Below are 14,289 nucleotides of genomic sequence, written 5' to 3' on the forward strand. Positions count from 1 at the left end.
GCAGCTGTGCAGAGATGTATGGATGCTGCTGGGGCTCAGTGCAAACAGCAGCCTGTGCTCCTGTGCTGCAGCTGGTCCCCTGATGGTGCAGGATAATGCTCCTGCAGGAGGGGTCTGGCTCCTGGCTGTCCTGTCTGCTGCAGAGGCAGGAGTGTCAATGGCAGGAGGCAGGCTCTGAGCCCTGGGCATGTGAGCAGGACCCACCGGTCAGTCTGTCCTGCCCTCAGCTCTGGTCAGTCTGCAGCTCTGCAGAGGGAAGAAAAGATGACAAAGACAGGAAAAAAAATATAGGAAGCCAAGTTATTTATTGACGTGGGGAGGGAAATTCCATTCTGGCCCTGCGATAGAAGCCGTGATTCACTGTAATACAACAGACACTGAGTGCATGCAGATGCAAATCCCCTCAGATAGGCCAACAATTTAAATACCACTGGAGATGTTTTAGGCTCTCTGTGATACTGGGAATGTTGCCATCACTACAAGGCTGTAACAGAAAACAAGATTTCAACTGTAGAGGTGTCAGATGGTCACTGGGAAATGAAATATCTAATAGTGTAAATTACTCTCTTACCAGGATCAGAACATGAAGGATTCTTTGCCACCTTCTTTACCGCATCAGACTTTTACTGGTTGACACTCAGTCCCTTGCTGGCACTGTGTGGGACTGTGGGATAAGGATGGAGTTATCATGCCACCATTCCCTGATGGCACAGACCCCGTGTTTCTAGGAGGAGTCCAGATGAAGAACTCATGGGGCTGAATTTCTCACCTCCTAGACTTCAGGCAGGCGTTTTTTGGTAGCTTCAGCTTAGATGTGATGCACCAAGAGCTCAGAGCAGACTGACCCAAAGGGAATTTCATGCTTCTAAAGCCAAGCTTGGAAGAAACCTGGACTGTTTCAGTGTGTCTTTGGCTGCACAGAGCTTTTTGCTTTTGGAGTTAAATTTGCAGGTGGCTTTCCTCCCTTCCAGCCTCCACATCTTTAGTATGCTGTTACTATATAGAAGAAGAGTAGCTTTCTGTATGCCAGAAAACAAAACAAAAAAACAGCCTTTAACACAATGAAATTACTTCCAAAAAATAACTTCAAGAAAGGAACATGTTTTTCCATTCACTGTATTGATGTTGGAGCATGATATAAATATACTTTATTATTCTAAAGCTTGGAATTATTACCTGACAGCTTGAAATGCTGATTTAATGCAGCCCCGCAGAGAAAAGTGGTGGTTCTGTCATTACTGAGATAGCCAATACACATCATAAAATTGATGCATGGCAGCCCTGAATAAGGAACTGCACGTTGTTCATTATTACATCACTTTATATTAGGACTGCAGGGATCAATAAAAAACAACAGGATTAAATGCTGCCAGTTCCCCTCACAAAATCTTTTGATTGACACTATTTCCTTGCAGGTGTGTCTGCAATGCTGCCAGAAAACGTTGCCCATTTCTTAGGGTTTGGGGCAGGAACACTTTGTTTTTTGCTCTTTGCTCTGATTTGTCATCTCCATTATGTTAATCACAGTATTCCCCGAGGCACCAAGGTGTAAAATAGCAATATCACACGTGCAGAGCTGGGACATGGACCCTCCTGTGGCTGCCAAGGCTGGTGGTGGGGGCTGTCCTGCAGGGAGGGTGGAGATTCTGCATGCACCTACCCCTGCCCATCGACAGCCGAGCTGAACAGGCTGTGCCCCATTTCCTGCAGCTTTAGCCAGCCAAGCCATGCTCTGAAAGGGAGACTGGAGCTCACATTCTCTGTGCCTGGGCGGGTGGCTGCTGTCACCCTGCAGCCACTCCCCGGCCATTGGCACTCACAGGACACTGTTCTGTCCTGCAGTGTCACCCAGCTCAGCCCTGGGAGCAGCCAGGAGCTACATCTGTCACTGGGAACAGCAGTCAGCACAATGATGCTGCCTGGGAAGTGGAAGTGTTTCATCACTCCTGTGTGTCCAGTTCCTCTGAAGAGGTTTTCCACAAGGTGCTCCTCCTGCATTTACCCCACCAGGCTGCTGGCAGGGAGGAGGAGGAGGAGTAGGCCAGCTGAAGAGACTGATGGAGCTGCAGTCTCTCTCCTGATGCCCCATCCTCAGCTTTATAATGTCTCTCCTCTTCCAGCTCTCGGTGACTAGCACATTGGGTCCAACCACAGGCTCTAGCAAGAGCACAGACCTCTCTTTTAGTGCTGAAATTCTCTGCAGCTCTTCCCCTGATTTGGTTGAAGTGGCATGCCTTTTGTTTTCCAGATGTGCAACATCCAGCTGGGAGGACTAAAACGTGTTTTATGGACTAAACAGTGTTCATGACTAAACATTGTCTACAGTATAGATTCAAGAAAAGGCTGCTCAGCAATCCCAGAAGGTCTGATGCAAGTCAGAGACTTTGGGATGCATTTTCTATTGTCAGGTTATAAACTTCTGCAAGACTTATAAATAGAAATGCTGATGCAGCCTTCGTACAGCAAACTTGAGAACTGTATAAAATAAAACCAACAGGCAGTGTCTGCAGGTTTGGGTACATCCCACTGTGCTCCATCCCACGGTGTCACCCCACAGCAGAAGGTGCAGTGTCACCGTGGCAAAGGACACGCTGCAAAGACAACTTTCCATTGTAGCAGCATCATTCTGCCTTGCCAATGAATGGAAAGCAGGGGGTGGTCTCAAAACTTGATCTTGGAATTTGCTGAGGTTTATAGCTTGTTTACAGATTATTTCTGTTTGGAAGGTGGACGCTTCCTGTGCTCCATGAAGCTGCACAGAGCCAAGCTCAGACACCCAGCAGTGTGCAGGCATTGGCAAAATTATACTCTGGGGCATGACAGGCACTGCTCTTGCAGAATATTGTCCCTTGAGTCTGTAAGGTTAGGGAGGGGATTGTCATCTTTAGCACAATTGGGAGTCTGCAGGGTGAACACCCTTCCCACAGACTCGGCTGAGGAGAAGCTGTAGGATGGTGGTGCTTTGCTCGACTGGCATTTCAGCAGATTGCAGAACAGCTAGGAGGGACCTGAGCCTTTCTGATGGCAGGAACTGTGCTTGATGCTGCCAGGAATAATTGCAAACATCTCCTCACCCCAAATCCAACAGGTGTTGGGCTGCCTGTGTGAGCTGCCGGGGTGAATGCTGAAAGGAGCCATTAACAGGGATGTTCCTGCCTTTCAGATGCGAGTGCTTGCCGGGCTACAGCGGCAAGCACTGTGAAGTGGATGATGACGACTGCGTGGGCCACAAGTGCCGGCACGGAGCCGCCTGCGTGGACGCGGTCAATGGCTACACCTGCGTGTGCCCGCAGGGCTTCAGGTACACTCCAGAGCCCTCCCATCCTCATCAGCCCCTAACAGCACTGATCTGACATCCTCATCACCCCTAACAGCACTGATCTGACACCCTCATCGGCCTCTAACCCAGCACCGATCTGATATCCTTATCAGCCTCTAACCCAGCACTGATCTGACATCCCCCTGTGAACGGGTGCCTCAAGTCCTGTCCCTGCTGAAAAGGAGATTTTAACAAGTTAACTGGCAATTCTTGCTTGGAAAGCAGCAATTTTGGGGCAGTGCTGTGTGAGTGTGCCTGCCCCAGCCATCCCTGCTAACACGCTGAGCACACCACCTAACACACCCACGTGGAGATAAACCCTACATGTGCAGAGTGAGCAAAGGATAATAAAACTGTGTTTATGAACCCTCCCAACTAGCTGCAAGGAAAACGTGAGTCTGAAGATTTTGTGGCAGTGTCTCTGTGCCTCTCGGACGAGCTCAGTATAATTCAGGCTGTAAATTTCCAGCCTCTCATTCTGACAGCTGCCAATATATCTGACTCCTGGAAATCTCTGTCTGTCAAAGATAAGTGTGCTCCTCCAAATGGATTCACTAATCATTGCCTGGGGCTGGATACTGGCTTCCTTCCAGCTAAACCTTTTCTGTGTTTGAAATACACACATGAGACAAAGAAGGAATACCTGAAAAGATCAGTCTTGACAAAGCAGAAATTGCATGAACACTTATAAATCATCTTCTCTGCTTTGTATCTGCAACTGTTTTCATTCTTCTTGCTTTCATCCTTGCTGGTTTGGGGTTTTTTCCTTCCCTCTCAACACACATTTCTGTTGCAAAGCAGACAGCCTTCCTTGAATAGGCATTGATATATAACATGATGTCAGCCCATGGTTCCACAGAATCAGACTTGTTATTTACAAAGTATCAGATATCCTCTGAATTTCAAATTCATACCCTTCTCTCCATGTTTCACTCTCTGCTTCAGTCCATTTGATGGCCTTAGGGATCTTGCAGATTGGTGACTGATAAGGCTAACGTGACTGTGGGATGTAAATCCTCAGTGTTATCTAATTGTTGGAGTTGAGAAATGGGATTGCAAAGCCATGTCTGGAGTCAAGGGTAACTTGAGCCTGTCATCAGATGGGACTGACTGGGAGACTTTTGCTGCAGGTCCCCTGATTTTTTAAGGCCTCTAAGCACTAGGCAGTGATGAATGTGAGGGTTTTTTCCTGGGCAAGCAGAGTCACAGTGTTTGTCAGAGATGTTCTGAGTTGACACAGCTGGGTGGAGCAGCAGGGGTAGGTGGGAGGTTGGTCTGGTCCCTTCCCACGTACCAAAGAGCTCTACTGGCAATTTAGGCAGTGCCCCAGATTGTCTGGTCTCACACCAGGGGCATCAAGAGCAGAGCCTGGAACAGTCCAGTCTTCTCTCCTCAAATGAGGGGATCTCATTCCACTAACAGTCCTCCAAGTAGAGGAAGCAAGCTCCAAAACTCAACTACCAGCTGAGACAGCACTTCACAGCCCAAGGCAGCCATGGGCAAGCAAAGTAATTCCACTGCCTGTCAACAGCACAGCCGGGATTGAGTTCTCCTGTTTGCTTTCTTTTTTTTCCACTAGTCCATGTCACTACCCTAAATTTCCTGTGCAAGATGCAAGGAAGACAAGGGTCTTTGGGGAGGAAAACCTCACACTGAGCACTACTACACTCCCTCTGCCAAGGCAGACAGCAAGATGGAGCCCCATGTGTTCTCCATGCAGAACAGTCCCTGATCTTGTTTGATTTCAGGATTAAAATTCTGCCAACAAAATATGATCTCATTATTCTTCCCATGACTCAAGCCTTTTGTAGTTTAAAGGCCTGCTGCTCTGAAGGGGGTTCTGAGGTTTGGGTTTTTTTCAGTTAAGATTACAAATGCAAATATGGTGATTGACAGAGTTCAGCCTTCTGATGTTCAGGGTTACAGACTCCCCTGTGCTCACAGCTGCTTTGGGCACGGTGATGTGTGGCAAGGAGATAACTGTGCAAGTGTTTGAAGGCTGCAAGTGTTGATGAAAAGGAGACAACACAAGGGGTGGTCTGACAAAGGTATCTAGGAGACCTAAGATGATGATTAATAAAGTTTTTTGGCTAAGTATCAGGAATCATTTCCCAGCAGTGAGTTTGCAGAGTGCCCTCCCAATTATCCAGAGCTTATGCTATTGTAATAAAAGCACAGACCTGTAATGATTTTATGGTTGTCACTACGCTGTGTGTCAAAGCCATTTGGAGCCACACATTAAAAAGATGTTAAAACTTCCATCCTCGCACGGCTGAACAAATGGCACTTGGCTAATTCTGAACAGCGTAGGTAGGGCCTCATGCACAGTGAGGCTCTCATGACAGCCCCAAAAATCAATAGTGCCACCATGCACACACTCACTCTCCTATTTCATCACTTCCCATTCACTGGTCAGGTGTAGCTGTGCTCTGTGCAGCACCTTTCCTTAGCACTCACCAACTTCAGAATATGCTTTCCTCCTGAAAAGTTTTCAGTGTTTTCTTCTCAAAATAGCACTCATTTGCCCCCTGCAGATGAAAACATTTTAGAGAATTTATGAGCCCCGCTGAATAAACCCCGAGTTCTCAAAGCTTCCCTCCAGCAATCAGCCTCACAGTAGTGCTGCCTGATAAATGCTGCTCTGGTGGGGAAGCACACATTAAGCTGCAGAGCCTGATGGAAGCACTGCTCCTCTGTGGTGCAGATGCTTCCGAGTTCTCCACTGGGACAGATTGCTGCAAGGAACTCGCAGCGATTATTTAAATAAATGAGATTGTACCAGGCAGAATGGACTTGGCCAAGCTATGGAAGTCAGGCTGTGTTCCACATTCCACTGCTGGGGAAATCAATTCTATTAATTATTTCTAAATATATACTTAAAAAAAAAATGTTTAAAATTAAAAAGGAAAGGGCCTTGACAGACACTGTCACTAATGTAAGTTCTAGGTGCCAGTATCAGGAGAGCTGCCCTGGTAAAGCCACACACCAGAGGGGTTTCACAGCAAGCAAGGGTGTGCAGGAGCCACACCAGGAGCTTGGGGAATCTTTCAGAGCAGCACTAAGCACAGACACTCTGGCTTCTTCCAACATTTGCTTTCTGTTAGTGGAGGCTGTTGCGGGTCACGTGGATTTTTTATGATGATTATTTTTAACTTCCAAAAAATTAAAATTATATGCACTGATTTTCCTTCTGTTTCCTACTTGCTGCCGAAGACAAAACAAAACAATGGGTATTAGGTAGAATGGAGCTCACAGGCTGGATTAGCAGTGCTCTGTTCTGCTGGTACCTCTGGAAAGGGATTCCCTTGTTTGCTGCTCACAAGAGCAGAGCAGACTCAAATCACAGATGTAGGATGGGGAAGTCTCACGTTTGGGCTTAAATGGCTCACAGACTTCACTGGGAACCTCTGCAGGGCACAGTGGGGGTGGAAGCTGTTTCAGCCAGGCTGCAGTGCCTTGAAGAGCTGAAGAACCAGTGCAAAGGGCAGTTCAGGCTGCTTCAGTATCTGCACTGGCTTGTTCACATCCAGCTCAGGATCCCTGCCAGCACTCAGCTGTGCTCCTTTCACATCGGGCAGCAGGCACATGGTGGCTGGACCTCAGAGCCACTACTCCAAAGCAGAATGGCAGTGATGCCCTAGGATTTTAGCTTTTCTGTTTTTCAGATCCTGTACTGCTTTAGTGTATAACTCTAAAACTCCATAGCCTGTCAGCTACTGAGATTTATTGAGATAAAACAATTTTCTCTAGGCCTGAAACTCAAGGACACCTCACTGTCTCAGGCCCCGAGAGATGTAAACAAGAGTGATTTGCAGGGGGCAAACTTGGAGTAAATGACTTCATTACCTGAAGCTGTAATTGGAAGATTAACCCCTGAGATGTAAATGGACCAAACCGATAATTACCTGAAAAACTCGTGACCATCATCCCACCTGGGTCACCAGAAACTGATGCCTTGGAGTGGCTACCTAAAACAGAGGCTAGACAAGATTAGGAGTAAAAGCAGGTTTTTATTAAAGGCCTTCTGCTTTTATTCTCTTAATCTTGTCCAGCCTCTGTTTTAGGCAGCCACTCCAAGGCATCAGCAGCACCTGAAATAAAAGCAAGCAAACCATGGTGACCGAGGCTGTTTGCCCTCCCTTTGCTGTGCAGTGGCCTGTTCTGCGAGACGCCGCCGCCCATGGTGCTGCTGCAGACGAGCCCGTGTGACAACTACGAGTGCCAGCACGGCGCGCAGTGCATCGTGGCGCAGCACGAGCCCGTGTGCCGCTGCCTGGCCGGCTTCGCGGGACAGCGCTGCGAGAAGCTCATCACCGTCAACTTCGTGGGCAAGGACTCCTACGTGGAGCTGCCCTCCGCCAAAATCCGCCCTCAGGCCAACATCTCCCTCCAGGTAGGTCAGAGTAAAGACTTAGCTGGAGGCTGCACGGGTAAAAATTGACATTTATTGGCAATACCAGTGATGCTGGGTCCTCCTGTAATTGTAGAAAAATGTGTTTTATAATCTACTGTAAAGTTTCAGTTTCTGTTGAATTTTGTCCTTGAAATAGTCCCAATTAATCAGTTTCTTTGTTGATATCTAGCATTGTGTGACTGTACCCAGACAGAGCAGTGAATGTGTGTGGATGTGACAGCCTGGCCAGAGAGACAGACAGCTAGATAAGTTTTCCCAGAATTGGCCCTGGAGACTTTAGGGAGCTGGAGATAAACAATGATACCCAATTATTAACAACAACCTGCAGGTGGTGTTTTTCTAATATCTGTTTTCTTGTTTTTCTCATAAGATTGTTTACAAATGGATGTCTTGTTAATTGGCTAATCAGGTGAAATGTATTGATTAAATGACCAGTCAGTCCACCTGTATTGGACCAGTGTATAAAAGAAGCAGTTTCAGTAAAGACAGCGTGCTTATGCCACTTAGCCTTCTCTCTCTGTGTCATTTGTGACTTAAGAGTGACAAATGTGCAACTGCAGGGTTAGACTGCTTCAAATAGAAAGAGAAGGGCTGAACTCTTCTATGGGGTGAGTATTTTTAAGGAAATTCTTGCCTGTATCAGTAGTACCTACACAACCACAAAAAAAGCACAAATGACAAAGGTAAACTGTAGAGTAGTTTGAACTTCAGACACTGGGCTTTTGAGGATATGAAATCCACAGGTTTAATTCACTAGTCACAAGAAAGAAAAGCAAATGTACCAGTGAAATCCATGCACAGAGACATTTAAGCTGTAACATGCATGTGTCTCATGCTGATGGAACAGGGGCTGCTGGCCAAAGTCCTGGAAAATTTTTTGAGCCACTTGTCTGCTCTAAAATCATTGAAATTTCAAGGAGCAACTGAGGCACCAATGTACCTTTGTGGGCACACATTCTGCCTCCAGAATCTCTCCACACTCTGATTCCCAGACTGGCAACACAACCAGGGATGATTCAGGAGTGCTCCGTGTCTTCCTGCTGATTCTTCCTACAGCACTGTGTTTCATCCTGTACAACTTGGTGTTCAGTGTCATGATGCTTCTTAAAACAGGCTGCTCTGAATGACCTCTCTGGACAAAATTTTGCTTATTCAGCAGACAGAAAGCCTGGGATTTTGATACAGGCCTAAAGTTCAGAAGACAGCTGAAAACTGGTTCTCATGTGAAATAGGAAGTTGAGCTATGTGGGTGAGCCCACCCAAAACCTTCCTGTGCCTCCTGGCTCTTGCTCTCATTGCTGCTCATATATATGATGTATTAAAGTATATTTGAATTGCATGTGTGATTTTGGTTTGTTTTTAAATACAGGTTTATTCCTTTTATTAATCATTCTCAAGCAATCTTACTTGGTTATGAATGTTTCACAGGTAGCCACGGACAAGGACAATGGCATTTTACTGTACAAAGGAGACAATGATCCTTTGGCTCTGGAGTTGTACCAAGGACACGTGAGGCTCATCTATGACACCCTGAACTCCCCACCCACCACAGTATACAGGTAAGTGGCTAAGCTCTGCCAAGACACTTGACTTCCAAAACTGGTGGAGGAGAGATAGGATTATTCTAAGCAATGTGCATCAGAGAAAAAACCTTTTATTTTACTTCAAGGTATCTCTTTTATGCATGTAATTAGATGAGAAAGTCAGAACAAAGACTTAGCTGGAGGCTGCATGGGTAAAAATTGACATTTATTGGCAATACCAGTGATGCTGGGTCCTCCTGTAATTGTAGAAAAATGCATTTTGTAATCTACTGTAAGGTTTCAGTTTCTGGTGAATTTTGTCCTTGAAATAGTCCCAATTAATCAGTTTCTTTGTTGATATCTAGCATTATGTGACTGTACCAAGACAGAACAGTGAATGTGCAACTGCAGGGTTAGACTGCTTCAAATAGAAGGAGGAGGGCTGAACTCTTCTTCAGGGTGAATATTTTTAAGGAAATTCTTGCCTGAATCAGTAGTACCTACACAACCACAAAAAAGAACAAATTACAAAGGTAATTGTAAAATAGTTTGACCTTCAGACCTTCAGGTTTTTGAGGATATGAAACCCACAGGATTTTATTCACTATTCACAAGAAAGAAAAGCAAATGCACAAGTGAAATCCATGCACAGAGACATTTCTGAAGGAAGGAGGGATGTGCTGCCCTTTTCCTCCACGGTTCCTTCAGCATCCGTCTCCCTGGATGTTATTTTCAAGCCCTGTTGCTCCAGTTTGCTCTGAGCACAGATGCAGCTGTGACCACACAGAGCATTTTGGGTTGAGCACAGACTCCTGGCACTGTGTGTGCAGCAGAGCTGCAATTCCCAGCCCAGCTCACGCTGTGGGGAAGAGCATCCTGCTGGAGCAAGGGACAGCATGGATGTCACCACGCATCACCCACCTCGTACTTTTCTCAGAAAGTTTCTCAGCACTTGCTAACACTTGAGCCTCCCAGGGAATTTCTTTAGGGAAATGGTGACATTTTTAAGAAAATGAAAACATTGTATTAAAGCAAACTGGATAATACCAATGCAGACATGTTGCCAGGAAGAGCACTGGCTTGTCCCCTGTAGGAATGAAGGAAGTAGTCTGCCCATGGTTTTCACCAGCTGGATGGATAGGTGTGAAAAACGTCTCCTGTGTGGCCGCTGATCCTAATTGATCAGCTGTTAGAGCAAAGCTGAAGTTGATAAACAGCTTTATGGCGCTAATTAGAACAGAGGGAAAGCTCAGTTATGTGTGGGGGGTGACAGGTCCATGTGGATGTTTGCTGGCCGAAGTCACCGTGGCAGAATGGGGACAGGAGCTGCTGCCACCACCACACAAACAACACTCCATGGATCCAGTGCCTCCTGGCAGAGCTGCCAGGGTGGTGGGTGCGGTGTCCTCCTTGTCCCCACGCCCTTCCCAGGGATCAAGGAGGAGGGCTCCATTCACACCCACACCTCATTACCATAAGATTAATGGCCCGTTCACTCCATCTTGTGCACCGTGCTCTGCTGAGATGGGAAAGAAGCTGCTTAATACGATGCCCTTTCTGAAATGTCACTCTAATCTTCTATTAGTTTAAGGAGTGGAGCAAAATGGGATTAGCATGGAGCTCGATGGGAAAAGATTAGGTTGATTGAGAAAAACTGCAGCTAAAGAATGTCAGAAAGGGCCTCCAAATAGATTAAAAGTCTTGTTTTCCTTAAAGTCTGAAGAAGGAGCAGGAAAACCTGCTTGTCCCCTTACAAACATAGGATTTAAGGGTAGAAGGCATAAGTGGATCAGGTTTGACCTCTCTGTTTGACTTTTAGCTAAGGCATGAGCTCTGTTTGGCCTAAGACATGACTTCCAGCTTGGCACACAGTTTTGACAGGAAAACACCAAATAACAGAAAATCCCCCATTTCCTTTTAGCTTGGACAATGTTCAATTATTTCCATTATCCAGGCTTTGGCCATCATTTCTAAGTTGTGTCACTAATACCTTCTGGATTGTTTAGAGGCTTTCTCAAGGGAAATTAAAGTCTACTTATACCTGGACCTGGTTCCCAAGAGTTTATCTGGACTTTTATTTGCATTTTCTCCTAATCTGCATTTTGATGAAATGAATGGCTAGTTCAGTGTGATGCATTTTATCACAACCTGAAGAATTTGGAAAACTCCTTTCTTCAACTTCCAGTTTTCGTTTGTGATTAAAAACAAGGTTGCCAGAAGAACCTGTAACATCCTGACCTCACCACTGGTAAAACAGTTTGCCTTCCCACTGCCTCGTCCCTGCTGTCTTGTTTAGACGCCTCATTTCAGTTTCAATCTCAGCAAAAGTGGACTGTTTGCCTTTGCAAAGCTCTGTTGAAAGACTATGAGATTAATTTTCACAGTCAATATTATGTTCTGCTCCCCTCCAAAGCAGTCCACTTTTTGGACTGGATGAGCAGGGCTTTGGCTCTTGGTTTTTCCCCAGAAGAGTCTGCCAGAAGAGGAGGAGGCCTTAAAATGCTGCCTGGTGGGAGCTGTGCCAGCTACAGCTGCAGGAAATCTGTCACTGACCTGGTCCTGGGTCGTAACTGAGATGTTTTGCTGGCTATCTCAGGTACTCCCAGGATGGGATGTGGGAAGTCATTGGCAAGCCACATGATCTGTAATTCCTCATCAGAGTCTCCATGATAAGATTTATTAATAGTACTTACAAACAGTAAAATTAGCAAAGTACTTGGCTAATACAGGTAATATCCTGTAGGGATAAGATAAAAGCTGTTGTTTGGGAAGCCAGCAGTGAGTAAGTCACACTTGGTGGTGTTTTTCCATCCTATTCCACAAGGATGAAGCACTCCCTGTGCCCCAGCCCCGTGGGCCAAAGCTGGGGGAGGTTTGCACCAGACACAGGGGGTGCTCTCAGCTTGCTGTGAGCTCTGAGTGGCTCTGCTGCAGAGCTGCTGTGGGGATTGCAGGGCAGGGATGTGCCACAGGAGTGGACTGTCAGGAAAGAGATGTTCATTTTAACTCCGCTGAGAAGGCAGGTTGTCCCTGGCTACCAGAGGGAACCTGTTCCTGTATTTTAGTTGCTCCTCTGAGCAGATTGAACCAGAACTGCATTACAAAGTCAGTCTGGAAAAGCCCAAGATAACTGGCTGTACATTCAGGTTTGCTTAACATGTGTTTGTCCCTGTGGTAGGTTTGGATAGAAAGGTTAAAGTTGACGTTGGGCTTCTCTTTCATTCCAGTCAGGTAAAGGTCAGCACATGTCCAGTGGAAATGACTACCTAAAATTCCCTGTCATTTATCATCAAGTTAGAGAGAAATACAAGTAAATACAGTGATAAAATATAATGCAATGACAGAACTCACCCTTTAAAAGAAAATCTGACTAATCTTTTACTGGAACCTGTCACTTGTGAGCTACAGAAAAATGGTTTCCTGGACATCAGAGTAAAGTTCTTACAGAAGATCCATTTTTGAAACGGGATTCCAAGTTATTGTTTCTTTTATTCTATTTAATGGACAAATGAGTACAGGAATCTTTTTCTTTATTGCCCTCCTGGTTTCTGCACTGCTCAGAGTTACTCTTCCATGCCATGACAGTGCTTGGTGCCACTCCAACAGTGAGTTCTTGCAATGAAGTAAATATTTTACATGGATGCTGTACCTTAATTTAAAGATGCCAACTGGTAAGAAAAGTTCTGCTTTTACTTACTACCACAGTCCAATTGTTAAAAGCTTGAATTAACGAAGAGCAGTTAATTCCATAGCTCCAGCATTCAGTCATTGACACTGGTATCTGCTTTACTGTATTCTATAGGGAGAACTCCCTATTTTCAGTCTTTTTTCCCACATCTGTTCCTTGAGCCAGAGATAAGACCTTACTCGTAAACTTTTCTCTGATAGATTTTATGCTGCCATACAGTCATATTGATTTGGATGCTGAAATAATCCTTCCTAATACAAATGGAAAACAGAACTTTGACACAAACTGCTGATGTAATTCCCTCCAGAGTTCCCAGATTGCCATGTTGCATACAGACTGTTATATCTGGTAAAGAGCAAGATGCAGGCGTCGTCGGCGTAAAATCATATGTTTTCATGCAAGGTTCCTGACAGTAGTGAAAAAGGAGGCAGTTAGGAAAAGATAAGAATGAATTATATTTGTCTTTCTGTAGAGACTACACCCAAATTATATTATAATTCTTTTTAAAAGTATCCTTGCATAATCTGCTTTCAAAAATGCTACATCATTAAAAATATTCCTTGTAGATTGTATCATGCAGTTCTCATGGTCTGGCTGACTCTTACATAGCATAGCTGGATGTTCTTGTGGTTAAAGCAAAAGGCCTGAAATAAAGGAGCTGACATTCCTACTGTATCTGTTTCAGATGTGATGACTGCAAAGTGACAAATTAAATCTGGTTCCCTGTGCACACGAAAAAGTAGAGAAAGGCATGAATAATACAAAAGGTGCTTCAGAAATGTGCTGCAGGTCTCTGGAGGGTGAGGTTCCTGCTCCCCTGACCCTCCAGGCTGTGGAACAGCACAAGGTTCCTATGCTGGTGGCATCAGTAAACTTCTGTGCCCTTCCACTCCCTCAGGCTCTGCCCGTGGCTCTGGAGCCTGGGAGCTGCTGGAACTCAGTGTCCAGCACTGTCCCTGGCCGTGCCACTGCTGAATGGATGTGCTGCTCCCCAAAGACTTTGGTCATCTACTCGAATTTCTGCTGGTGCTGAAGTTGAACAGTTGCCTTGGTGGTGAAAGAACATCCACACCTTCCACAGAGAGGGATTTTGTGCCATTGTCTCTTTAGCTGGAATTGCTTATCTGCAGAAAAGCCTGGGAGGCTTCACCATTAATTCTCTGCCTTCTGGGGAGGAATGTGCTGGAGGAGTGAGAACATTAATTATTCTTAGGATCATTATTAGAGCTTGTCAAACTCAGTTTTTGGCAAAAGTGTCTTTGCAGAGTGCACTGCATGACTGCTCCTGTTCTTCCTAACACCTTCACAGTCTGCAGCCCATGCTGTGCCCATCCCTGGTGGGATG

At 45.6% G+C, this 14,289-nt stretch overlaps 1 protein-coding gene across 2 annotated transcripts in view; it reads left to right on the top strand.

Annotated features, from left to right (window-relative positions):
• The window catches only part of SLIT3 (slit guidance ligand 3), a 472,224-nt gene that overhangs the window by 437,982 nt on the left and 19,953 nt on the right, over window positions 1-14,289 (top strand). For both annotated transcript variants that reach the window (XM_053956603.1, XM_053956604.1), the window contains exons 30-32: window positions 3,164-3,301; window positions 7,472-7,712; window positions 9,162-9,292. In XM_053956603.1, the coding sequence (XP_053812578.1) occupies window positions 3,164-3,301; window positions 7,472-7,712; window positions 9,162-9,292 (510 nt within the window). The remainder of the gene's footprint in view (window positions 1-3,163; window positions 3,302-7,471; window positions 7,713-9,161; window positions 9,293-14,289) is intronic.

Source organism: Vidua chalybeata, chromosome 15 (genome assembly GCF_026979565.1).
Source record: "Vidua chalybeata isolate OUT-0048 chromosome 15, bVidCha1 merged haplotype, whole genome shotgun sequence".
Lineage (NCBI taxonomy): Eukaryota > Metazoa > Chordata > Aves > Passeriformes > Viduidae > Vidua > Vidua chalybeata.